General features: G+C 43.2%; 1 protein-coding gene across 2 annotated transcripts; it reads right to left on the bottom strand.

The window, feature by feature from the left end:
- Window positions 1–604: 604 nt before the first annotated feature.
- On the bottom strand, window positions 605–27,624 carry P4HA1 (prolyl 4-hydroxylase, alpha polypeptide I). 2 transcript variants are annotated; one of them, XM_008943820.1, is made up of 14 exons: window positions 27,537–27,624; window positions 26,537–26,633; window positions 24,078–24,229; window positions 21,505–21,642; window positions 19,086–19,325; window positions 17,684–17,874; window positions 16,996–17,172; window positions 14,344–14,414; window positions 5,927–6,026; window positions 4,641–4,694; window positions 3,221–3,286; window positions 2,683–2,751; window positions 1,413–1,509; window positions 605–976 (listed from the first exon to the last, which is right to left on the bottom strand). In XM_008943820.1, exons 1-14 carry the CDS (start codon window positions 27,622–27,624, stop codon window positions 906–908), a joined length of 1,611 nt encoding a protein of 536 aa, XP_008942068.1. In that variant the 3' UTR covers window positions 605–905. The 2 variants fall into 2 exon arrangements, with proteins under 2 accessions (XP_008942068.1, XP_008942067.1); XM_008943819.1 differs by lacking the exon at window positions 14,344–14,414 and adding an exon at window positions 13,152–13,222 and having other exon boundaries at window positions 813–976.
- Between the last annotated feature and the right edge of the window lie 239 nt (window positions 27,625–27,863).

The raw sequence follows: 27,863 nt of genomic DNA, 5'->3' as shown, positions 1-27,863 counted from the left end.
TGAGGACTATGTACTACCTCATCAACCTGAAGTCTCATCACCAATTTGAAATTCCAGTGTCCTAAGGAACAATTACTCTGATCAATGAAGACGGTAACATACCCATCCCCACTGCCCAAGAACAGATTTAAGAGCTGACTAGGAGTAAAAGCAGCATTTGTTTATGTGGACAAAAAAAACAGGAAGGAAGAAGGGCTGTAACTGTTGTCAGGATGCTCTGCTGCAGGCACGTCTGTCAACTGCTGAAGCATCTCATCTATGCATACGTCACTGGTGGCTCACATCATCAGGGTGAAGAGCCAAATTCTCCAAAGACGCTGAGAAGGAAAACAGTTTAAAAACTGGGGCTTTTGTGGAAAAAAAACAGGATCAAATATGATAATAACCTGTTGGCCAGAGAAACAGCAACCATGCCCACAGTTCTGAGCAATAGTTGTCAGGCACTCTAGAAAAGCAAGGAGTCGGATGGCTGGAAACTGAGGCACAGGACCTGGTTTAATTCAGCCTTCCTGAGAAGGGAACCCTCCCATGAAACCACCCCACCCCCAGCTGCCTGGCCATGGCAAGGAGCCATCACTGCCTTCCCATACTGATCAGAGAGGTGATGGTGAAGGGACGCCACACACAACACTGCTGCAGCTTGTGGCCCTGATCTGTATTTTGTTCTTTTGTTTTGTTTTGTTTTTTTTCTTCTGTAACACTCATAGACCTCAATATATTCTGTTCATAAAAAACTAAAGGGGGTAGTTTAAGGGAACTAAAAGCACGTTTGTTTTGTCCACAGATGAAGAAACACCGGTGTGGTTGAAGGTTGAACCTGTAGTGGAGTGTTAGTCAGTTGTAAACAGAAGGAGACGTGTGCATTGTACACGGGCTGGGTACGGGGGACCAGGGACGAGTCCGCGTCATTCCAGCTCCGATAGCGTGCACGGCCTCCGGAACTCCTGTCCCCGCTCGTGGAGCCACTTATTGGATACTGCAAAGACAGAAAGGGTTCCATCACTGCCCTGGTTAGCCCGAGCTTCTATTTAAGCTAAGTATACGCTGTGGGGCAGCTTTCAGTTAAGCACAGGATTAGCTAAAGTATTTTAAGACGGATGCACACAAATATGAACTTGGTCTAATAAGCCCAAGAGGGAGAAAAAGCCTTCCAGGAGCTGCAAAACTACAAAAGACTACTGAAGTAGATACAGTATTACATGTATTTTATAGATGTAATAAAATATGCTACTATCTGTAATACATACAACGTAAGAGAGAGAAAGAGGTATGAAGTAAATACAGCTATGAAGGACCTAATTTCTAGCTGTTTTTTCTTCTACCACAAAGTCCAGAGGAAAAAGAAACCCAAGACAACCCCCCCCACAGCCCTGGAGCTCAGAGGCAGCGAGAACGACGTGAGGGGTACTCACCCCATTTGTTCCCAACTAGTACGGGGCAGGCCGCATGCCGCGTGCTGTAGTCGCCTTCTCCGCTGGGGAAGAGGTTGTACCAGAACACGGCTGTTCCCTGCAAACGGCAGCACAAGCCCTCAGCACCCTGCTCCCTGCGGTGCACGCTCCCACGCCAGCGTGCTTCAGGCTAAGGCAAAGGCATGTCTACCTGTATTTTAGAGCTGCCTTTTAAACCCAAGGCTCTTTTCAATGTTCTAACGTTTGCTTTCCAAAGGAATGAGTCTCCCCTGACTCATTCTGTGTCTGTATACACTTGGCTGTTAAGCCTGCTTCATTCAGCTCTGACCAGTTTTCCAAAGCAAGGTAATATTTACTAAAAATGAGCAGCAGGCCAGCAAAGAAAGACCTTGTTTGTGACCCTTCTGAGAGAAAAAAACATGAAAGGAACATGCAGCTCCAGGGAGAATTCCCTACAGACACCTCAAGACTAAACCTATTTACAGATCTGAGCATTTTCAAAATGCGTTTTGCACTACTGTCATGTTTTGCAAAGTCAGTGCATTATCACAACTTCAGTTTGGTTGGAAGAGGCCTTTAAGATCGAGTCCAACCATCAACCTGGTGCTGCCAGGTCACCACTAAACCATGTCCCTCAGCACCACATCTCCATGGCTTTTCAGTCCCTCCAGGGATGGGGACTCCACCCTGGGCAGCCTGCGACAGGCCTTGACAACACTTTCAAGGAAGACGTTTTTCCTCATGTCCAACCTAAACCTCCCCTGGGTACAAATTGAGGCCATTTCCTCTTATCCAGTTCACCTTGTTCCTTGGGAGAAGAGACCAACCCCTACCTGGCTCCAACCTCCTTTCAGGGAGTTGTAGAGAGCCAGAAGGTCTCCCCTGAGCCTCCTTTTCTCCATGCTCAACAACCCCAGGTCCTCAGCCACTCCTCATAGGACTTGTGCTCTAGACCCTTCCCCAGCTTTGTTGCCCTTCTCTGGACACACTCCAGCCCCTCAATGTCCTTTTTCGAGTGAGGGGCCCAAAACTGTGAAGGTGCAACCAAGTCCAAAATGTAACTGTGCAGAACACCAGAGGTACTTGGGATCCCCAGTACTACTCCAGTTGCTTCACTGAATTGTAAGTACCTCTGTGCTCCCATGAACACTGCTCTAATCTTCGTTGTGTAAACTCATTTTAAGGCTTTTTAAAAAACGTTTCTGTATCTGTTATATTTTTGAGGAGGTGGAGAAAGGAGCAGTTACACTGGATAAAAATCCCCGATTACCTTTTTAGGCCAAACACTAGCTCCTACTTCAGGAAAGACTGTAGCTCCCCCTGCTGACACGTCGCTCATCTGAAAGGTGGGGAAAGGCACAGGTAAGCTTCAAGCAGAGACTCTCAAGTGTCACATTGTAGTAAAATAGAGTTAGGTTCCTGAACAACTTAATTTCTACTTCCCAAATAGTGAGCAAAGGCTACGTGATGAACAGCCTCAAAAAAAGCTGAAACCCACCCATTTTGTTCAGCAAAGCCTTGGCCCTGAATGTCATACCCTCAGAGGTTTTGGCAGTGAGCAAGCTGTAAATACCAATGCAGATATAAAAATGAATAGACAGTCAAGTAATTTAAGCCAGTGCTCAACCCTGGGAGGTGTGGGGGGCTGTGGAACCTCCTTAAGAACACCTCAAACCCATTACTGCTAAATTAGTGACTGTCTACATTTACAATTCATTTCAGAAGAAAACCATAACAAAATGAATGGGATAGAATATGCAGTGGTAGGTATTTCTGGTGCTAGCACATGGCAGAAATACATCACTTACATAAAACAACCAAGTAGCAATTCTGTTGCCTGTTCCCAATTCCTTAAAAGCATCTGGCTCATCTTTCTGTGAATAAAAGGAAGCAGATTTAGTGAGCATTTCATGTGGGTTGTTCAGAGGATCCAATGACAGCCAACTGCAGAGCCAGCAGCAGACAAGCTCCTGCAGAAAACTGAATTCAATCCCTCCATTCAGAAGGAGGGGGGAATGCAACAGGAGTATAGATATTAATTTAAATAAACCAGGAATTTTAAAAGTCTGTAGACATCAGTCCAAATTGCTAATGGTCGAGAACAACTGTGCTGTCTGAAAATGAGTATAAAAATCCTCTTCACAGCCAAAAACTTAATTACACTTCTAGAACCCACTCCCTGAGACCACTACTTGTGTGTGCTAGAATTCCAGGTACTCCAGAAATCAACCCATGCATTTCCAAAACAAAACTGTCAAATCATCTGCAATGCTTCTGAACACCTGCTTACACAGCAGCGATTCCAACTGATAGTCACTGGCTCAGATTCACAGTGTTAGGGTTAATCTGAAGGGGTTAAATCACACATAAGTATGCCCAATAACTAACCAACTGAATTCAGTGGCATTATTTCCAGTGGTCCACACGTCAAGCTGGAATAGAAAGTAGGTTGGGAATTTAACTCAGATAAAAATGAAGGGTGCTGAGATGAAGACCCCAGCAGGCTTTTTACAGTTTCAGAACTCTGCTAGCAACCAACATTGTCACTACAGTAACAGAGCACTTATATTTCCAGAATTTTTTTATCAGCAGGCACAGTGCTGGCACCTCAGCTCCGGGGAGAGCTCTCTCTCTGCACCATGGACCTGCGGTGGCAAGTTCTGCTGTGCTGCCTCCAAAGACTTCCTCACAGAAGAGGGCATCAAGCTCTCTACCTGTGCAACCACTTCTGCCTCATCCAGTTTAACTGTGTATCTTTCAGTGATTTTAAACAAAATGGCTTTACATGACCAGTGCCTTGGCCAACTGAGTATTTCTAAATGTCTTCTCAGATTTAGAGTAAAGCTAATGCCCTTTGCTCTGTTAAGAACTACTGGTCATCTCCTTGGAATAATTCTTTTTCCAGTATATTTTTGAAGAAGAACCTTGCTGCTGTGTAATGCTTGAAGTGTTTATCAACTCAGCTGGTGGTTTAGAGGGCTTTCCCCACTAACACTGTTAGAAAAGTTGAAGAGCTACCCAATTTAATATGTTAAAGGATAAAAATCATGCCACAGCCAAGAGGCCCAAGGCTTCACCGGGTGACTATCTCTCCTCCATCTCTTTACTTGCCCGTGCAAAGTCAAAGTGGGGTTCATACTGTCCTCCCACTCCATAATTTGCCACCTGAAAAAGAGAAACATAGTACTTGTGAAGAAGAAAGAGGTGGAAATAGAAAACAGGACTTACCCTTCCAAAATCAAAATGAGGCTCATACTGGCCTCCTACTCCATAGTTGGCTACCTACAGTGAAAGAAGCACAAAATCTAGTAAAACAGTATTTTATCCAGACAAGAATTTGACTGTTGTCTACGACCTCTGGGCAGGTGAAGTTCAGAAGTAAACCATAGGAAATTGCAAGTCTCTGCCAGCTAAACTGGACTGTGTGCAGCAAAGTCCTACTAGGTGTAGTCACAGGTAGCTCTGACTGCACCCAGGCACCTCACTGGTGTAGAGCCAGAACCTGACTTTGGGCTTTTAGGTTCTCAGCCCTTCAGTCTGCCTTTGCTGTTCTGACTGGGCACCAGCTCCCAGCAAAGGCAGCAGAACTGGGGTCAGCTTTCCTTCAGAGCTCTTCTGTCCGCCCCCAGATGAGCGCTAAAGACATTCTCCTGTTTCTGAGTGCCTGCTACTGTTTGCTCTGGGGGCTCTCAGGTGGCAGAACCTGACCATGAACCTCCTGAAGCTCCTGGACAGCCACGGGCTCCGAGGAGCTGCGGGATGTTTGGCTACAAGAGCAGCAGCACACGTGAGACTGGCACTGCAAGGTGTACTCTTGCTAAGGAACCTGGCCACTAGTGCCCCAAGGTACAAAAATACTTCTCTCCTACTGAAACTTCATAGGTTATATTCTCTTCAAAATAGGTCATGGTGCTTTTACACCATTCAAGCTTAAATCACTTTTTGATCTCTATGTCAATAAAGAGGATCCGCTGTCCTTTTGCCAATTAATTTGTTATTTTTTCAATCTCTTCTATATATTCATAACCTCAATTTCCAACCTCATGCTTGGGCATTTTATCATCGGGAGCCTTGATGGATACAACTTTCAGGAACTGCTTTCTAGGTATTGATGCTTTCTCAGAAACAGTGAAGGAGGTGTTCATTTAAAAGTCTCGAGTAAACAAGTAAAAGTACTTCTAAAGTAAGTTTTCCACATTGCAGAGACACCAGACACACTGCTGGCCTTCTAGGCCCAAGGGTGGGATGACATATCTAAACACCCCTGCTATCCCCCTTTCCACTTCCACTGAAGAAAGAGCTGCTCCACAAAGACAACTTTGTTTCTTCCTCCCTGTAAAAACCTGGCTCACTCCTCCCACAGCCTGGAATCAAACCACACGTCCCTGGGTTGAAGGAGTTTTTGTGGTCACCTCACCAACACCCCCTGGGTGACCACGATGCTGCTGCACACAAAGCTCTCCAAAATGAAATGCCAGCTGACTTTCACCTCCATACTTGTCTCAACAGTTTACCTGTAGTTCCTCTGCTGTGGAGACGTCAAGTCCTGTCAGATCCTGTATCCTCGTGTTAATGCGAGACACCACGGGGCTTTCATAGCCGGACAACCAAGCGCTGGGTGTGGGGGGAAGTTAAAAATTAATAACATGTGCCAGGAACAGGCAGTAAGCTAGCAGTACAAATGCAACACTTGGAATTAGTCTGAATTTGAGATTATGCTTGTGTACTTTTCAAGAATGTGGTAGAATCAGAAGTATTTCCAGGGCATTATGAAGGCCAGCATTTAATGACCGTGTTTTCTAGGAAGAATAATGACAGCACAGGTTTAAAGAAGCATTAAAACTAAAGGCTTTAATTCCTATACTGGACTCTCAAATGACTGAAGAAAATGTTCCCAACAGTGAAATCTGCCTCAAGCTGTTTTCTAAAACAGACACAAACTACTTTAGCTCTTACTCATTCCAAACAGCGAAGTTAGACCCCATGTTTGATGCATTTTGAAGCAATGCCTGGGAAAGGAAGAGGTGAGTTACTTTCACATTGCTTAACCTCTGCATTGGTACTAAAAATCATTATAAACACAAATAATGCATAGAAACTCTCGTCTGTTTTCCACATTTTTCCCTGTTCCTACCAAAACAACCTATTATGAATTAGGTATTTAGCACATTTCAAGTACACAATGATTTTTTTTTAAGGGGAAAAAAAACAACTGACAAACCCTATTTATTTTTTTTAAAATAGCAATCTGAAAGGTCAGCTTCACAGTTCCAAATGCATCTTCAAAATGTCTGCCTCCTACTGTAAACGAGAACTTTTCAGCTAGAAATAGTCCAATATCTGGCAAACTACTCAGCAATGCCAACAGGTTGAGGGAAGTTATCTTCCCCCTCTACTCTGCCCTGCTGAGGCCCCACCTGAAGTATTGTGTGCAGTCCTGGGCTCCTCAGTTCAAGAAGGACAAAGAACTTTTGGACTACTAAGATGATCAAGGGCCTAGAACACCTGTCCTATGAGGAACAACCCAGGGAGCTGGGGATATTTAGCTTGGAGAAGAGGAGGCTGACAGGGGATCTTATTAATGCTTATAAAGATCTAAAGGGTGGGTGTCAGGAAGATAGGGCCAGGCTCTTCTCAGTGGTGTCTGGTGACAGGACTAGGGGGCAGTGGCCACAAGCTGGTGAACAAGAGGTTCAACCTGAAGATAAGGAAGAACTTTATGGTGAGAGTAACAGAGCACTAGAACGGGCTGCCCAGGGGGGTGGTGGAGTCGCCATCTCTGGAGACTTTCAAGGCCCGCCTGGATGTGTTCCTGGGTTATGTACTCTAGGTGATCCTGCTCTGGCAGAGGGGTTGGACTAGATGATCTTTTGAGGTCCCTTCCAACCCCTAACATCCTGTGAATCTGTGAGTGAAAGGTGTGACCAGGTGGAGAAGCAGCTCCACCTGTGACTCAGCCTCCAAGAGTTGCTGGTTCCTGCCAGCTGCATGGCTGGGCAGCCGGGGCAGCCTCATCCACAACAGCCATGTCTGGCAGAAAAAGGCCCAAACGTGGTGGGAGCACAGCTCTCTGCATCACTGTGCCCTCACCAGCCCTGCAGGCAGCCAGCTGCTTGCAGGGAAACAAATGTTTGTTCGTTTGGGGACGGGGGGAGGAAATGCAATTTCAGCTATCCCTTCCCCCCCCCCTTTTTTTTTTAAATTTAAAACCACTCATTTGCTCACATGATGCTTGTTTTTCTTGCTGCTTTACTCATCCCATTCTAGCCCCTGCATCTTCATTTTAACTGTTACTCTCTTGGCATGCTCCGTGGTCCTCTCATCTCCTCAGTCCCCTGCTACTTACTAATATGGATTATAACATTGATGGGTTCAGCCACATTTCTTTTTTTTTCCTTTTTGCAGGAAAATGCAAGTTCATTCACAGCTAGTTCTACTTTTTCTCTAGCATCTGACTCAGCCATTTGGGCTCATCATTGGTTCCACCTGCTTTCACAAGACTGTTGGAGAGAAATACTTGTGCTCAGAGCCTTGCTGGCAAGCACATCATAGTATTGCTACTCAAATGAACTGTCACATCTATACTAAATTAAGGTTGATTTCTTTAACATTACCTTTATATTAAAAAAAAATAAAACCAAAACACTTTGGGTGGGAGGAACAGTAGCATGGCGTGACACAAGGCACTGACACAGGTTACAGAATCTCTACGAGCAATATTTCTTTTTCTTTTAAATAACAAATGAACTGTAGAGAAAAGAAATAAGGTTTTTCAAGACAAGACTTGCACAAACACATACACAGATTCATCCACTTCTGAACACTGTTAGTATGGGGAAGTGTTACAAGGCAACCTGATTTAAGGTGGTAGGAGAATGCAAAGACTGCTTTCACCCCAAAAAAGGCAGCCCCCCGCAAAAAAAGAACCCAGCTATGCAGCCACATGCTGTGCAGCCATGTTGGACAGGTAACACTCACAAGCAATCTGAACCTCACGCTTAGTACATAAGAAAAAGCCCCAACACAGCCATCAGCTTCAAAATGGAGGCTCTGGCTCTAGTTCTGTCCAGTCTGCATGTAAAGGCTTTAAGGAAAAAAAAAAACAAAACAAACACACACAAACCACACCAAAGAAAAAGAAAAGCCTATATTGGTTATTTAAATGGCAATTAATATTTTTGACAGAGAAAATACTACAGCCTTTCATGAAGAGAAAATACTATATGGATTTTAAAGTGAATTTAATTGGCTGAGGATACAAAGAAAGTCTATGAAAGGTGGAGGAAACAGGGAACTCAAACCAAATTCCCAGTGCCAGCCTGTCTGCTGAGCAGACCTTGGGGGAGGCCTGCAGTGCTGAATAGCTTGGTGTGAGGTAGTACAGCCGTGACTTAACCCTGTGAGCACCATGAAACTTGCTTTGTGAGGGCAGAGCACTCAGCAGGGCCTGCGGAAGCCCATGTACATTGTTCTGCACCAGGAGGTCTCTTCTGCTGACATCAAAGTAAGTGGGTGCCTCATGCAAGACCATTTAAAGCAGGTGTTCCTTCACACAGAGGAATCTTTTTTCCCTGCTCTTATCCACCCAAAAAGAGTTAAAAAATAAAAGGGACTCCCTCGCCAACAGCATGAGCAACTCTTTATAGATGCACACACCAGGGTTCAGCATGATTCAGTAAATGAACAGTACAGTAGGTAAACTAAGTCACTCATCTGACAAGTGAACTTGCATCAACAGCATTCCATCCTATTTTTGACCAGCTGACACCAACAAGACCACTATGGCCAGAAAAATTCAGCACAAAAAAAGGGACAATCTTATGTCTGGGAAGTCATAAGCATGGCAGTTTAAAACATGGGTGACTTCACTTACAGGAGGATTTGATATTTCCCTAACTGCCACAACCAAACCCAAAATTCCCTGACTGCATCAGATTCTGGTGTCCCACTTGCCTTTGTAAAAAGACACCTGTGAACCAAGGTTCACAGGTAATGGCTGACAGAAATGGAAAGGATTTCGTTAGCATGCTGAATTCATGCTGGAGGATGGCTTTTCTTCCTCCTCACATTCCAACAGCTTTTATCTTCACTACAACCAGCCAGCAGCAATTCCATTTACACCTCCCCATTATAATTGCACCTGGTATATTATTAGAAGATTTTTAATACCATGATATGCAGAAATAATTTTAGACTAAGCAGTATCAACCTTATTAAGAGCTTTTTAATACCACAATATGCCATCCTGGTTTGGGGTACAGCAGAGCTGGTTCTGTTGAACAATTTTAACTTTTCAGCTAAAGCTCTTACAATTAACTGCACTGTCTGAAGTTTGCAGCATTTTTTTTTTGTAGACTGTCTGCTTTCAGCAGTGATAACACTCCATGTTTAGAGTTACTACAAGGTATTGGTATGCAGACCAAGGCCACTGCTAAAGCTTGTCTACCACACAGTAGGGCAGAAAGTAAAGCCACACCTGCAGGGAGGAGCAGACAAGGTAACTGACCCTAAAATTCACCATTGGGGTATTCCATCCCATACCCATCCTATTCACTATAAAAGCTGAAGGATCATGAGGGTCAAGCCCTTCTGCCTCCCCCCTCCCTTTTGCTGCTCCTGCAGTGGCCGGTATCTGAGGACTCCTCCTCCATCCTGCCTTTGATCCCAAGTCGTGTGCTCCTGAACCCAGTTGCCATCTGCTGCTGAGTCCAGCCTGGGACTCTTCCCCAGGGGCTGCTCCCCAGCATCAGGGGTGACTGTGACATGCTGCCATTGCGGGGGGGGCCAGTTTGGTTCAGTACCAGTTTTCGTACTTGTATGTATTTGTACTTATTCTATTTTCTTATCATTATTACTATTATCAGTAGTAGCAGAATTAAAGCTGTTTTCCTTTCTAATCAGTAAGTCTCTCTCCCTTACTCCCTTTCTCTTCGTGTTCCTGAACAGAGCTCCAGAACCCAGCCGGGGCTGAGCCCAGCTAAGGGGGGCTAACAGAGAGCATCTGTTACTGGTCTGGGGGCAGCCCTGACCCCAAGCCATGACATATGCAGAAATAATTTTTAGACAAAGCAGGATATTAGGGTAAAAAAGAACCAGACAACTGTTCAGAGCTACACGATATACAAGGGCTTACAGGCCCCAAAACTCATCTCCTCCAACCACGCTGGTCGGTCCAGTACCAGACATTACTGGGGCCACGGCCTTAGACTCAGCTGCGGAGGATTTCAACACTGCTGTTGCTATTGGTCACACGGAACACTGGTATTTATGCTTAAAAACTTTCTAAAAATGTCCTTAGCAAGCAAAAAGTATTAGCACAGATGAGACAGGGAGTGAATAAAAGCACAGATTGGTCTTTCTGAAGTGGAAACTTTAACATCATACACTACAAGCTCCAACTGGCTGCTAGGAGGAGAGGGAAAAAAACACCCCAGCAGCGTCTTTAAAAGCGGTGTCCGGGCAGCTGAGTTTGTTCTGTGCCGCACACAGCACGGCTCGATGCTGCTCCTCTCACAGGGCCTGCCACGTACTGCCCAGCAAACAGTAGTCCTCTCAGAGAGAGGAATGTAACTCAGAACTGCATTTCCTAGGAAAGAATGTCTTAAGGGGCAAAGCAGTCATCTAGTATAAAAATAAAGTAAGCATTTGGGGGTTTTCAGGAGCAATGATTCATCGGGAAACCAAACCAGCTCCAACAGCTCTCACAGAAAGATTTTTCTATCTGTGGTTCTACAAGAGAAGTTCAGTGATCCAGCATGAATAATGTGATCCTTTCAAAGCAGTCTGCTTGGTGTGTTTGGGGGTGGTTTCTACCTCCTGCTACAGATTTAGGTGTTGACTTCTCTTTTAAATTACACACTGCTTAAACAATCTGCACACAGAGAAATGCAAAGGGAAGGGGAAGTATGAGATGGGAAGTCCCCTCCACCTTCAAAGACTACTTCACTAACTTCATGATGTGTCCCATTTCCCAAACTCTGCCCCATTTACATGTATGCATCTTTGCAATTCTCATTCCAGTTTCCAGTGATGTACAGAATTAAGAATCTTGACTCAGTAAATCTGACTGATTTCTGTGAGTTCCTTACGTATGCTGGAAGGAAGTCCCAAAGTGCTGCCTTTTTAAGCCCTAAGTCTTAAACATTTAAGGGTCGTATTCACCAGGTGTAGCCAGGAAGCTCTGCCCTGGGTTTGCAGCACAGCACACCAAGGCACTTCACAGTAGCAACTGCCCTTATACTTTACCTTTGTTTCTAGCCACAAGGGTTTTGTCTCCAACTTATTCTTCTTCCCCCTTTTGCTCTATGGAGGAAGGAGAGGAAAGGGGGAGGGTGATAGAGTGAACTGGTGGGCATCTTTTGCTCAGCCAGGGTTAACCCACCACAGCTGCACATATTGGTGAGGGAATCAGCTTTTAATTTTTTTATTTATTACTATTATTTTTTATTTATTATTTTAATTATGGGCATTGTCTAGTACTGTTTTTTCTGACTGTGGCATCGGCAATAGTCTTAAGGCATAGCACTTGCCACTAATGAAAAATCAAAACTCTAAACAACTTCTTTTAATAAAGATCACATATTTAAGTAGGGGCCAATTATACATCTCAATTTCAATTAGTGATCTGATCACCATCTCTAATTCCTATTATGAGTACATCAAGTTTGACAGAAACCATGAGGGCATGTTCAAATGGCTGAACAAGTTTCTTCAAGAAATGCCCCAGAGTGGTCTGTGTCAGAGAGACTGAATAAGTGCTTTCTTTAAAATATGTAGCCACAGGTAAAAGGGAAAGGTAAGACACAGACAGACTTCAAAATTAAAACAAAAACAATTAAACACAATACACGTCAAACAGGAAGATGAAGACGTCTGTTCCTAAAGTCATTCTGGAGGGGGCCTGTGGAGGTAGTTTTAGTAAGAGCTGACCAGAAAAGGTTTCCATGGACTCCATGCACACCCTGATGAGGAAGCAGACCTGTGTGCTGCTGCTGCTGAGGGTGCAAGGCAGGCCTTGGCGTACAAAACCAAAAGTTTTTAACTTGCCACTGCTTGTCACAAGCGTGGCTTCAAGGATCAGACTTCAGCTACAGTGGTGTTCTCATTTCCATGAGAGTCATAATCATCACTGAATCCAGTGACTTGTGTAATCTGGTGTTCTGAAGCACTTTAAATGAGCTTTTTAAAGAAATTCATACCTCAGTAAAAACCCTTAAGCTACCAGCCATTCCAATTTCCACTTTTTCATTCAAAGCAGAAAGAATACTAGTTTCCTATTAAAGCAGCAACTACTTCCAATCAATCAGACAAGGCAATTCCTTCACAATTACCACCTAGCTATAACCCCAGAAACGACAGCAGCTCACCAGAGCTAGTTCAAAGGGGCAGAACTGAGCAGAGCCAAGCTGCCCATGCAGCCTCTTCCACTGCTGGTTAGTGCGAGCAGAACCCCGTGCTGGCCTTCTAGTGTGTTAGTTGCAGGAGATAAGCCATGCTAAACAGAAGAGGGCAACTCTATCTTGGCTATCGCTACCATTTAGAACTATTTTTTATTTCAGCAGACCACTTGCTTTGTTATACAACAGCTCAAGTTTGCTTGAGGCCGTTCGTTCTTCTAAAGAGAGACTAAGAATAGAAAAGTTATGCAAAAATCCGTTTGCCCCTGGTTTAGAGATGAAGCAGCACAGCCCCAGAACACTTCCTTGGACTGGGTATACCTTTGGAAGACGTTCCCCTTACCTCTTAGAGACTCTGTAATGTGCTGTGGTCAGTTTCCCAGTCTCAGGGTCATGAACAGTAGCCCGGCTCAGCTACAAAAAGAGAAAGGACAAGGGCTTACCCACCTAGTCGGCTGCTTTTTCGCCAAGCCCCAGGTGTTTGAAAGGGTTCCGATTGGTCTGGATGGTATGCAATGCTCTTAATTAGCAATATTAGAAGGGCAACAGAAGCTGTAGCTGCCATGGCCAAATCAAAATAAATTGTTTGGAAAAATTTGGTTAGATTGTCCTTTCACTTTTTTCCTCTTTTTGCCTTTTTTTTCATTTTAAACTAGAGACTTTCTGTGAGTAATTTATGACGCTGAGTTTCACAGACAGTTCCTCTTCACCCAGAAGTTCAACACCTTTCAGAATTTACACTTAGTGCTGATAGAACAACCACCCAATCTTTAATCACCTCTACTAAACTCGGGGGGGGGAAGGGGGAAAAGGGAAGGGCAGTTAGGCAGGCAGGGGCTGGTGGTTTCTTTCAGAGCCAGCCAGTTCTGGAGAACAGTGGTTCAACTCCAGACTTGTAGTGCTTGACAGACAAGCTGGAAAGAACCAGGAGCCAGGTGAAGCAGGAGCCTTGTGCTCTACCAGATTTGTGTCAGCAGGAGGTGAAAGAACCCATGCAGGAGTACGGGATTATCTTGGACAATGAGATGCTGTAGTACAAGGAACAAACCAAACGCATTTTGCTGCTGCTCCAGCTGTCATGCACAGTGAGGACTCAAAGCATCTTTTATACATGTGAAGCCACTTCAAGTGCTCTGCTAGATTTTACTAGGAAAGGGAGTACAATTTTGGGTTGGTGAGAAACGCAAGGGGAAGGGAATATTAAAAAAGAAAATCTAGGTTCTACTAAAGGTTTTGTAGCATCACAGTATTTTTTTTACACTGATTGTAGAGACTGCTTCTTGCACAGATCATCATTTGAGAACACACTCTGAGAAGGTGACCAGAAAAAACAAAGAACTCAAAATATGCCCCCAGAACTTCTAGCTGAAGGAGAAGACTGAGAAACTCAGCAGTAACAGCCCGTTACAGATCTGCACATAATGAAGTGGTGGACTACAAAGCTGTCTTTTTAGACCACCTTTTTTTTTCCCCATAATGAGCAGAATGTACACACTCATTACAGGCCCACAATGTCTGGCATAGAGCTCTCTTACCTTTTGCTAATTCTGTAATGTGCCGTCTCCAAGGCTCCTGTTATGGGGTTTGAAATGGTGGCTCGCCTCAGCTGTGAAGCGAACCATCAGAATAGTTGCATTACAAAGCACATACTGCATCACAGCAATCCGACCATTCAGAAGCCTACTGGGAAGGGAAATGTCACACCAGCCGCCGCCACCCCGTCACCACCAGCGTTTTTTCTTTTATGGAGGGGGTGGAAATTCACAGAGCAGTGATAGAGAAGGAAGGGGAGTCTCCAATTTTACTAAAAGAGAGGGGGTTTAAGTGGTTTGGGTTTTTTTATTTAAGCAGAGAGTTAGAGAAGATCAAGTTTTCCAGGAAATAATTTTTCCATTTCTGTAGCAAGAAGAGTCGTCTGAATAAAGTAAACTAGAAGCTTTCATTTCCTTCATACTGCAACAACTGCTGGAAGAGGTTCAGTATGACGCCGTGTGTACAATCGGGCCTTTGTCAGCACTCTGCCCTGCGTGTGTACCCTGAATTTTACAGTTAAATTGAATCCAGGCAACGCTCCCATCTTGCGTAAGCCAAAGGTGAATAAAACCCCACCTTTTTGATTCTTTCTGTACCAAAAGTAGCACTGAACTCCTTTTAATGCTGCCTGCTGACATGAACTGTCTAGTCAGTAGATACATTTACATTTTTTTATCCTTGGTTCAAGGCCTTCCTTTCCCTCTACTGCGCTCCGTTTACCTGACAACATCCCATCTACATTAATACTCTGACTCAGAACCTTACGTGCATCCATGAACTTTGTTCATGCACTATCAGCCACCATCATTCATAACTGGAAAGGTTGAGTTGCAGAGCCCAACTTTTGGAAGAGGCACAAAACGCCATGCCAAATTCCAAACAATTAGAAAAAGTATTTTTCTATTGTTAAACTAAGCAAATCAAGGCCTATCTGCCAACTAAGACAAAGAGGTGCTGGAAACTCTTCATATGCTGCCTCTCCTCTCATCCCACGCAGGCACATCTAATAATGAAGGCAGGAACTGCAATTCCAGCGAGAGTGCTGCTGCTGCCAGCACAGCAGAGGGCTGGGGACAGATCAGACAGCGCTGCCTGCCGGGAGGCGGCGGTGGCAGCATCCCCAGCACTGGGAAGGAAGAAACCACAATCCTCGTGCTACGCTCACTCCTGAGCCCTGCAAAGCTCTGGCTGTAGGAAACATGCAGAACGATAACCGCATACAGATGCTTCTCTGTTAACAAACTACCAATCTCCAGGTCTTTACCACGAGCCAAACATTTTGTAGGAAGATGACTATCTCAGCAAGTTCAGAAGCTGAAATCACTAAGTTCACAAGTTTTTGTTTTCAGCACTGAGCCTTATTTCCCCTCCATAAAGAAGCAATTCAGCCATATTCCAGATGTGATGCCAGAGCTTCTGCAGCACCAAAGGGACTTCATCATCTACAGACAAATGCCATGGGCTCTTGATTTAAGATCTGCAGCCAGGCTGCCCGACAGGAGAGCAGGAAGAGATGTTTTACAGGTAAGCCAAGAATTGTTTGTGCTTCTTGCTTACACTTCAAAAGGTTTCCTCAGAAATATAATGCATCAGCCTTTAGGAAGCTTTAAGATCACCTTTGGGCTACCTAATACTCAGTGCAGTGGCCAAGGACAGCCTCATCCTCGGTGTGCCCACATATACCCACAGCTGGCTTACTCTGCAGCAGACCAAGCTAACAGTTTGTCCTATACTTAATGCACTTAGCCCCCTAATCTCTGTTTGCTCAGATCTCTGGAAGAAAAGCCATTTAGGCTGAAAACAAAGAAAAACGTCAGGAAAATTGTATTTCTACATGTTTAAATCTTATAAGTACATAGTAACTGATGGGAAAATAAATCAATTTAGCTACATCTTCAATGCACATCTTGACATGTGGAGTCACATCAATTGCATACAGAAGCAACTCAGACAGTTTGGGGTTTGTCTCAGACACTCCTATTTACTCTGACCGTGGAGCTGCCCCACATTTTGCAATCAGAAACAAGAACTTTGGGATCCAGCTTCTGAAACTGGATTTGATGAGGTGACACTGTGAATGAGAAGCTGATTAAGCACTGCCCTCTTAAAGCTCTTTCATCTGAAGGCAATGACAAAGCCTGGGAGACAGAAGCCAGTTTTATGCCGAATGGAGAATACAACTGTTTGTTCTCATCTACAAAATAACGTGTGGTTCCAGGACCAGAGGAAGGCTGCCTCTCCCTAGATGACGTTTTTCTCTCCGTGTCACAACTTTGACAAACACCAACTTAAAAAACCAAAAAACAGATAAACAAAAAACAGAGAGCAGGTACAATTCAAGGCAACCTTGCTGCAGTATGTTTGTCTTGTGTTGCAGAACACTCTCCTCATCTGAAACACTGTGAAACTGTCTGCCAGGAGAGTCTGACAATACTGCACTGTTGTTACCTGGCTCTCTTAATTAAGACCGAATTTCCAGCTTCCCCACTGTTTCCTTCAAAGAGTGTGTCACCAAGAGCTACAAGGTGAGAACAGCAATGTGTGAGCACACCGCACACATATCCACATTCAAGAGGAGACAGAATCACACACACACAGAGGAAACTATGCATAGAATTTAAGATTCTAAAAGGCAAGGAGCATAAGGCATTTACCCTCGGCTTTGCTAGTTCCTTCACAGTTTCAATCTCTTCATCAGAGATGATGTCAAGGAAGCGAACAATGCGAGGTTTGTCCCACTCATCCTCCTGTTTGACAGGGCCCAGAATGTATCTAGGATTCCTGTTCCCATCGTAGTAGCGGCAGAAGAGTCTTTTCTGTCTCCGAGGAGTCTGAAAGCAAGGTGGGGCAAGAGATAATCAGAGAACTGCCATGTGACACAAACATCTCCAAGAAGCAGATGATGTCCCGGGAACAAGAGACAGAAACAATTCACTTTCTCTACCTTAATGTTATGTTACAAGTTAAAGAGGCACTTTAAGCTTCAGAAATCGGTGCTTTCCGCAAATTAACATTACTCTGTAATACAGCCAGTACTTCTCAGTCCTATTAAAAATAGCTTTGTCACTAAAAAACCACTCTCATTCACTAGCACAGCCAAACCCAGACTTCCAGCATCCTTCAGTGCACTACAGATATGCAGTGCAGCCAAGTTAGCCAGCTGCGCCTGCGGCAGCATTGCTGCTTGTCTGCTGGACAGAATGGGACAGGGAAGGAATCCAGCACACTCATCCTCAGCTCCACAGCCTCAGCCAACTGCTCCAGCAACTTCCTCCCCTTCACGCCACAAGCAAACTGACATTGTTGATTTCATACATTTGAAAACAGTCTACTCCACCTTACCATTTTGAGACCCTCCCCACGGCACAGCATTTCGTACTTCCTTCTCTCAGGCAGGTAATCCTTTTTCTTAACCTCAGTTTCTTTTTCCACCTGGTCTTCTGAATCTGTACTAGACTTATTTGCTTCTTTTTCTTTAGCCATGATATATTCAAAATATTTCATGTTCCCATTTGCTCTTTGATGTTCAGGATCTATTGACAAAGAAATAGGTTAAGTATCATGGGCACAGTTCCAACTTGTGAAGAAGTATCCAGAAGAAGCTATTTACAAAAAGAACAAACAGACGCACACTCCTCAGACAGGAACTGGAAACATCTACTGTGGCTTGAGAGCATTCACAGGATAGCTAAAACTCTCAGCTGAACTGGAAGCAACACCAGCCTGCAGCATGCACAAGGAGCTTTCAGAGCTAAACTCAACCCATTCACAGGTACAAAATTGTTTCCTGTGAGGCCAGGACCCTCAGCAAGCACTGAAAGGGTTTGGCCATTCCAGCCAATCTCCCCAAAGAGGGAGAGACAAGGAAACAGGACAGGAAGGGAGCTGGGACAGCTTGACTGGCTTTAAACCTAAAAACGTCTCTGATGGGAATTAAAGTTTCCAGTGACAAAGCTTTTAGCGATGACTAAACTTGGAGAATTAGCTTCAGTTCATTAATAAATGGTTCTCATTAGCCTTTGCTGTATTTGGTTTAGTTCTGGATCTCCCATGGTCATACACTGTCAATCAGTGGAGTATTATGGCTTAGAGGTGGACTTGGTAGAGTAGGGTTAATGGTTGAACTCCAGGATCTTGCACGGTCTTTACCGACCAAAGGGATTCTGTGACTCAATCATCTATGGAAGCATAAATACTTCTCATATTTCATACACTGGACAGAATCTCAGCTCATCACATTGCATTCTGGATTTCAACTATTTCATCTCAAGGATGCTTAATTTGCATTTAAATAATCGACAGAGATTTTGGTATCACCAATTTAGTTTCAGTTTAATTTTGCTCTTAAGGGGGAAAAAAAAATCTCAACACAGCAAAGTAAGATAAAGCAAGAGAACCAAAATTTCAGGCAGTGAAGACAGGTAAGTGGTTGGGAGCCAACAGTGACAGAAGGCAGAAAATACTGCAACAGAAAGGAGCAGCCCTGAACCACAAGACTTTCTGACATGGGAGTTGAGCCTGTAATTGTCCATCCAAGAATGTGGCAGCAAAATATGAGTTATGGTCATATAAATCTTATTTTACTGAGAACCACACATTAGGATGTTAACGTTAATATCAGTACTGCTCCCTTTAAAAAGCCAGAGTACAGACAAGCCCACGCTGCTCCGTACAAATCTGTAGCTGGCACCTGCTCGCCCGCAGAGCTGGGCCACTGTGAGCTGCAGGCCTCTGTCTCACATACCCAGCTCCAGCAGGCGTTTGGTGAGCATCATGGCCTTGCCCAGGTCCCCCTGCTGATACACGGCGTAACTCAGGTAGTCCAGAATGTAGACTTTATCTGCAGAGGATGCCTCTCCCTCATCCAGCTGTTTCAGAGCTTGCTCCATCCAGAGCTCAGTGTGGTAGTAGTCAGCTTCAGTGTAGGCAATCTTCCCCAGCTCAAAGCAATCCTCAGCTGTTAAAAAGGATTTGTGCTTCACACCTGTATTTAAAACAAAACAGAATTTACTCAGAATTCCAGACTAGTCTTCTGAGTAACATTGTTATTTCTTATTCTTCACACAGCACAGCTTACTAACCTTCTTCAGCATCTCCCTTCTGTGGTGGCTATTTGTTAAAGACTGTTTGAGCATCTAAAACTGCAAATCCTTGGCAGAACATGTAAGCAGTCAGCTGCAGTTTTCCACTGCCAGAACACCAGCAACTAGCTAAATGTCTTTACCATTAGTGGAAAATAAAATTTAAAAAAATTCCTTCTTCAAAACCCCAGACACTTCGAGCAAGAGCAGTAGTAAGCCAAATACGAAGTTTCAGAAACCTGTTTTCAAAGACACTGCATTATTGCTTTGAAAATGTTACTGAAGCACAGCTTGTTAATAGGGGAAGAACAAGAAAACATCAGTCAGTAAATTCCCAGCTGCTCCAGATCTTTTGAGTCAGTCATTTTTAGAAACATTTGAAGAGACCTCTGAAAGATTAAAGTACTAGTAAGCAAATTACAGACTCCTATTTTTGCCACAGCAAATTATGGCCCAGTGAAAAACCAAATTTAATCTTGTAAAAAGAAAGCAAGACCTGCCAGTTTTACAGTGAAAATTACATTCCTGATTTCATCTTAATACGTCCGCAACTTCTAATAGCAGCTCCCACAGCTGCCTTCAAACAGGGGGGATTATTCTGTTGAAGGTATGCCCCAAAAGATCAAATAGCCAAAGAGACAGTCCATGAAATGCAGTACCCCAAAACGTGTTTATATTCTGTCTGCTCTCCAGTTGAGAACCTTGTGGTCCACCCTATAGCGGCTGGTGATTTCAGGTTCCTGGGCCTGAAGCTGCAAGCTCCAAAATAACACCAAGATTAGGGAATGGAGTGCAGTGGTGATGGTGTGCCCTCAGACAAAGAGATCCTTTGGAACTAATAACAGGTTGCAGGGCCATAGCCTGCTACATGTAGAAGCAACAGAAAGAACATCCACGTGTGAAAAGGCAACTCTTAAAAGGGTGCTTGAGACAGCAATCATCAGAGTTGATAATTAACATAAAGAAACAGCACAGCCTGTAATGCAGGAAAGAGAATTAATAAGTGATACAACAGTAGTTAAAGATTCTGATCAAAACTTGGCAACATGCCCAAAGAGAAATTCACTCGGAAGGAAGCCAGGGAGCGCAGTCAAGTGAGCACATGGGATGTTCCTCTCTGGAACTCTGAAGAGACCAACCTATACCCTGATATTCTCTAGAATTTCCAGGCTCTGCAATTATACTTTATTACATGCAGTCTGGACACCTATTTGCTTCAAAAGAAGCAATAAACTACACACCAGCCAAAGCACTTTGCCTTGTATTTTTATGCTGTTTTAAGGAAACAACAACGAACTGCTTGTTGTATTAGAATGAATCTGTAGGTCTTCGAGACAGTCTTGAACTAAACCCAAAAGCAAGGTTATACATCATATTTAGCCAATTACTCTTAATTTTATTAGGCATCTGACCGCAGCAAGCACTTGCAAAAACACAAATGGATTGTGCAGAGTTGGTTTTTTGCCAGTTGGCACAGTACTATTTTCAAATGGAGGAAATAAGGAAAACTCAGCAGAGGAAGTCTTCTGACAAGAATGAAGCGTGTCTTCTCCTGCATGTTAACCTATTACAGACTGCCGTGGGCAATGCCACATAAGCTCATGTCTGAGTATGCGCTCTCTCTTTCGTTTTCAGTTTATACACTCCATGAAGTTTAAGCTCAAAGAAACTTCAGTCACTCCTAATGTGAAAGGTCCATCTTAATTGGGAGAGGGATAATAACTGTTTTATTAAAATGTGTTACGTTGTGCAATAAAACCAGGTATCTGCCAGGGCACAACTTTTGCAACACAAGGAAAATCCTCACCCAGGCAAGATTTTATTGTTGTTGATTTTAACCCTGAAGCAACAAGTTCCTCTCTTGAGGTGTGTCAGAATTTAATCCAACACCTACATCATCCTACGCTCAACAAACTTACATCACAGCACTTTTCACAAATTCTTACCTAGCCCAAATGTTTTCCTGTTGTTACCTTCACACCACGCAGTTAAAACAAGATGGGACAGGGTCGAATGATTTGTAAGCAGGAAATTTAATATGAGTTCAGAGTGTCTTCTGAAAATAACATCAATGACTCTTACCTGGAAGATTTCCTCTTGAGAGGGTGTCTGTGTCCAAATTATATGTGTCTTGAAGCCGCAAGAGGGCTTTTGCTGCACCAGTCTGATCCTCATCATTTGGGAAGAACTGCCGCTGGATAGTCATGTTGGAGATAAAGCCTGGGAAAGGCAGGAAGACACTTGGCCTTCTTTCTCCCAAGAATTCCATAAACTCCAGGTGTGAAATGACTCCCTTCTCCAAGGAAAGCTAGCATTTCAGGCAAGGCCACTAGTAAGCCAGCAACTGCTCTTAGCCCTGCAGAGCACCAACAAAGCCCCCAAGGTTGTTTCCAAAGGATACACGCAGAAACTATTTTTGTCTTAACAGACTAAGAAAAAAAGTTCTGTACAACAAACATATCACCCCCACATGGAGAATATTACACATAATATATTGGTAGTTTCTGCAACCATTCCACACAACCTGTCTTCAAAAAGGCTTTTCTTTTAGTTATGTGGAATTTACAAAGAATTTACAAAAGGGGAAAAAACAAACAAACAAACCCACACTTAACAAAACTGTTAAAAATAGCAGTGTAAAGCCTTGGGCTGGTGAATAAAATTATAAAATCCAAAAATGCTAATGTCTAACTGCAAACAGCTTTCTGCTAGACTTTAGGAAACCAAGCTGCCACTGTGAACCTAACCACTTTTGGTGGACTTGTGCATTAACATATTTACATAGAAACTTGAGAAACATCAAGTGATAAAGGTTTCTCAAGATCCAGCTGCACACAACTCTGAATTCAAGTCAAGGAGAGCATTACTAAATTATCGTTTCTATTTTTGAGTATGTGTGAAAAGAAAGCAAAGGAACAACCAAAAATAAAAACTTGGGGGCTTTGTAAAGAAGCACTAGGGTGATGTTTACAGAACAGAAGACAAGTACATACTCTAAAGTTAAAAAATATTCTCCCTAGGACCTTTCTCTGGTCAGTAGAGTCAAGTCATACGTCATCATCTCCCAAGTTATGAAGGTTCCTGCTGTTCTCTGGTGAGCACACCCACAAACACTGCTGCTCCCTGAAGGGATGTCCTACAGAGCTAGTGCATTACCCTCTCTTCAGTGGGAGACCTGATGCTCTTTTTCCCCCTCCTGCTCCCACACAGTCAAGAGGTTGGTGGGCTGGTTGCACTGATGAGGGAAGCAGAACTCCAGAAAGGCAGGAGGGCAGCTGAGGAGGGCAGAACCAGGGTCCTGATACAGGCAGCCACCAAAGGAACAGCATCAATCAAGCCCGCCACAAGGACTCAGTTTGTTCAAACTGACAGCCACTCTGGCATCTTCAGAAAACTTTTCTACTCAACAAACTCTTTTTTCCCAAGATCCAGAAGCACAATCACCTTTGCAGTGTTAATTAGGGACAATGCCAATATGATATTTGTTAATATCCAAATATCTAATAATCCACCAGCAGAAAACTAAGCAGCATGACCAAAGTGTAGTATGCAACACTCAGCTGCAAAACCATCCAAAAAATAATGAACTGGCCAAGTCTGTGATTTTTGCCACACACTAGCAGTCCTTTTAAACTATTCAGACCTGATAACACAATTAGTTTATGGAAAGATGTTCCTGCTTTAAAAAAACACCATATCCTTTCACTCCTGTGTATCATTTTTTTTACTACACTGTACTTCCCATAACATTTCCCTTTTTCCTGACGATTTTCTTAAAACAAAACAGTCCACTTTTTTTTTTTTCCTCCTCATTCAGAAGGAGAACTTCAGATGCACTGGTCCAGATTTCTGGCTGGTAGGTGCAGAGCATTTTCAGTTGGCATATTCAGTCCCACACAGCAGCCACAGTGAAGCTGAATGTGCTGAATTCTTGCCAGAGACTAGCCCTGGGTCGTTTTTGAAAGCTCTAGCTTTTTTTTTTTTGCTTCTTACCACAAACCTACACTTAGCATTAGTTAGCTGTTGAGACATTCTCACAGGTCATAACCATCCTAACTTCGTTTCTGCTAAGTGTCTTTCACAGTCAACTACTGTCCTGTTCCCTACAAAAAAAGGTTCTACTCTTGCTGAAGAAAAAGAGGCAGCAAAGTGTTTACCACACTAATCCAGATCAGTTCCACACATGCTCAGTCTCTGCCAACATTCAGGTTTCAAAATACCACACCTTAGAAACTCTGAACATTATCACCTGCATCAGCACTTGACCATACTCAAAGACAGTCCCATGATCTTGCACTCAGAAGAGTTCTGCTCCCTTTTTTCTGTTCAACAGAGTCATCACACTTAAGAGACGGTATTTCCTAAAATACTGTTTTGCAAGGAGTGGGACATGAAGAAAACAAAGCAAGTCTCAATCCCTTGCAAAATTTAAAGCATACAAGGAGATTACTCAGTTTAAACATGACAGTTTTCCTAAATTTTTGTAAAGCTCAAATTATAGCACACTGACAGCAAAACAGCAGGTGTTCTAGGATTATTTTTTATGAAACACCTCAAAAGCAGGCTTACAAATCTCATTCAAACCATGGCATGTGATATAGCCAAGTAAATTCAATTGTAACAGCAATCCTTGCTACTACTCAGGGCACACTTACCATCTGACATGTCTTTCAGAACCAGGTTTTCCAGCTCACCCCACTCTGTGTTGAGACGCTTCATCAACTTGAATGCATTTACAGGGTGTCCCAAAAACCCCTCTGGGTCTTTTGTAGCAGTATCTGTCAGCTGATCCAACTTCTCTGCCCATCTATAGTAAAAACATACATTCAATAAAGTCTCTTGTAAAAGTCTGCTGATATAAAACTGACTTCAAGCCACTCAACAGTCTCCCTTAAAAAAAAAAAAAAAAATTAAAAAATCCAACTCAAATTGCAAGCTTTTACATTATCTGTGTAAAAAGCTCTCCTGGAAGGAACAAAAGGGGCTTTTTTTTTTTTTTAAATCCTCTCCCTCAGCTGCAACTTAAATCTTGTGTTGCTCTTGTTGTCCTGGTTGGAATGTTGCTGAACAAACTCCTTCCTACAAATACCAAATGCAGTATGCCAGCAATTCCATTATGAGTTTTCATGCAGGACTAATCAAAACCAAAGCCTTACCCACACTTTTCTTCTTGTATTTTTAAATACCATGCTCTGTATTCTAAAGTTTACAAAAAGGTAGTTCAATGTCTGTCTCCAATTATTTTACATTCAGACACACTCTCAAGCCTTGCCTCCCAGCACAAAGCTGCTTTCCACGCTGCAAGCTTGTATTAAGCAACACGTAGTTCTCACGCCCCTGAACAAGGAACCCACACCAATTTTCTGGTGACATGGCTCCATCTCCACCAGCCATCCACAACTCCAACATGCCCTGGAACACACACACACCTTTCAACAGTGACTGTTGTTCATCTGTTGTTTCAATAGAAGCGTTTGGGGAGTCTGCTCCAGTCCCAAGTCAGCAACCACACCAGTCATGCTACAAACACCAGCACTGTGCTACTATACATCTGCAAAACAACCAAACTTCCCCTCTCTATCCAAAACAGTGTAGATGGAAAACGTGAAGACACGTAACAGCATGCTGAAAAACGGGACAAATTAACATTAAAAAAGCCACATTGCACAGAGAATACCAAACATCAACGCCAATGCAGGGCAAATACAAACTGTGGCCTGGAGGAAACTGCACACGAGCCTGCATTCAGCTTGTTTCAGAATTTGGTGCGCCTGTTTTATCTGAGACAGGCAGGTTACAACTGTTAAAGGTGCCACTGTTTGCATTCATCCTTCCCACACTGTCTTTAGTTGTTTTCCTACACTCTGATGGCCCCTGTCTGGGTTCTGCTCAGAAGCAGTGCAAGTGAAGGGCTTCCCCCCAGAATGGACTGCTCAAAGTGCTCCTTGGGAACTAACTCCAGCTCCCAGCAAGCTGAAGACTGAAGAAACTGATTTCAGCAAACTGTGCGTTGACATTGCACACAGTCAAATCCACCGTACGCTCCCCCCTGCACGACCATCAAACCCAGCCAGTAGCTGAAAGCTTCTGCCACCAGGAGCCACAACCACAAGGCCAGGATTTCTTTCAAGTAGTTTCTGTTTCATAAAAGCCTCCACCACACGCCACCCACAGGGTGTGAGCTGTCCTCTGCATTTCAGGGCATTACCAGCTTTCACAGAATTTAAATCAACATAAGCTTCCTCCATCCTTCACCCAAAGTACAGAGCCCAACAAACTCAGACAACGCTGGCGCTGTTTCTAGGTTCCTCTATCTCTCTGTGATGGTCACTTTGACCTTCTGACCTGACAGTGAGCATCTCCAATATAATAAAAGCAGAACTGTAATGCTTATATGATAAGCTGTTATTTACACACTTTTGGATTTCTAATAGGCATGCCCCCATCTTAATTTGTAGCTGTAAATATACCTATAACATTCCAAACCTGTAAGCAATTCCTACTCTGTATTTTGAGTGATAAAAATAAATAGTCTGAGAGAACTGACTTTCTTCCTGAATGACAGGATGCAATACATGAAGGCTAAACTAAAATTCAGGCTAAAATAAAATTCATGCATCAATCTGAAACTGTTTAAACATCCCCATGACATACTTATACATATTTTTGGAAGCCAGGAAACCATCCTGTTTGGATTCCTTGATACAGAATTTTATTTCTAGTTCTGACAAAACCTGACATATCTGGGCTTTGATCCTCACCCCTTACAGAGCTGAGCAACTGGAGACTGTCTGGACACTTTTTGCATTTTAGTTTCCACTGCATAAATAGTCATTGAAAGAACTACATCCCCATAGGAATTATGTGCAAGCAGGAATCCTAAAGTGCAGATTTCACACAGAAAGTGGGCTGATTAACATTTCACCATTAGAAAGCTGCATAAAATAAACCAATGGCTTGGAGATAATAACTTAGGACAAAAACCCAGCAAAAACTGCCCGCTTAAGCTTTGCCCGAGGAAAAATTCCACCAATTTAATCAGCCTTGGGAAGTACTTTTTCATAAGGGCAAACTCAAATTATTAACTATTAGCATTATAAAACAATCTGCTTACTTTTTGATCTGTTCCAGCTTGCTTTCTTCTGCCTTAATGTAATCTTTCAATGATACCACCAGATCTTTTTCTGTATTAATTAAGTCTGTCATATGACCTAGAAAACAAATTAGTTTGGTTAGAAAAGGAGAACTACAAAAATATAAGAACCAAAAACAGAGGTGTCCTTCCTCTCTTCTTTCTTCCCCTCTTCAATTCTTTTTTCCCTAAAATTCTTCTGCATTTGCTTAAATAATCCTGAAGGAGTATCAGAGTAAGGCTTCTTGTCTTTTTTTTTTTTGAGAGAGAGAAAATGTCATGTTGGACTAAGCTCGTTGCCATGGAAATTAATGTAATATCACATATTTATTATTAGAACTGATTTAGGATTCATTTGGAAAAGGAAGTAGGTTGCAACAGAGTAACCTTTCATCCAAGAGTACATAATGTAGAGCAAATAAAGACAAAGCTACAGAAATATACAAAAGCCTTCATGTTTGATATACAATACTAATCCAGCATTTTATTTTTAAGATTACTTGCATGACTTCAGTGAGTCCCCCACCAAACTCTGTTATTAATTAATAATTACTTCATTTCCTGCAAAGAGGCAGCTGAAATAGTTTGTCTCAAAGTGATACAGGCCACATGTTCAGCTGTGGCACAGGCCATCAGGACCCAAAAGTGAATATGCAGACATACCAGTGTCATTATGTACCCTCAACAGCTACTTTGCCGCCTTCTACACACGTGCAACAGTCACACCAAAATTCTGTTTAAAAGCCAGCACCTATAAGAATACAAAGCCCAGCCTGGGTCATTAGGCTAACTGGACTGACTTAACTCAAACCTTGTTTCTCCCAAAGAAAGAAGTCAATAAGGTTGTAAGAATGAATGAGTGGATCTAGTTCTGTACCAATTAAAGCTCTGGATGCCACTAACACATCATTGCAGAATCAGTTTTGAGAGCCAGGAAGAAATCCCTTTGGCTCTGCAGCATGTACACCAAAGCACATCTCACCAATGGAAGTGAAGAAGTCCGTGTGGGCGTAAGAAAAAGGCAGCAGAAGTCCAAGGGCTGCGATATACCAAATCTCACTGCACGCCATCATTCAACAGCTGTCACCTCACCACGGACCTATAAAGGAAACAACGTAGGTAAAAAAGAAATACCTATTCTCCAGAGAATCTACCCATAAAAGAGAGCTTATTCTCTTGGGGCTGCCACTAGTTCGTGAGGTAGCAGAATCTTGATAAGCTTCAGCAGCTCTCACAGGGTACTGATGCCCTGCAGACCTTCCTATACTTTTGTTTTGTGCGGTAAGAGAAGAAAGCTTAGCTTGGAGAC

This window comes from Merops nubicus, unplaced genomic scaffold (assembly GCF_000691845.1).
Source record: "Merops nubicus isolate BGI_N331 unplaced genomic scaffold, ASM69184v1 scaffold8757, whole genome shotgun sequence".
Classification (NCBI taxonomy): Eukaryota; Metazoa; Chordata; class Aves; order Coraciiformes; family Meropidae; genus Merops; species Merops nubicus.
The sequence above is the reverse complement of the archived record's forward strand: the minus strand, read 5'-3'. Positions and strand labels throughout refer to the sequence as shown.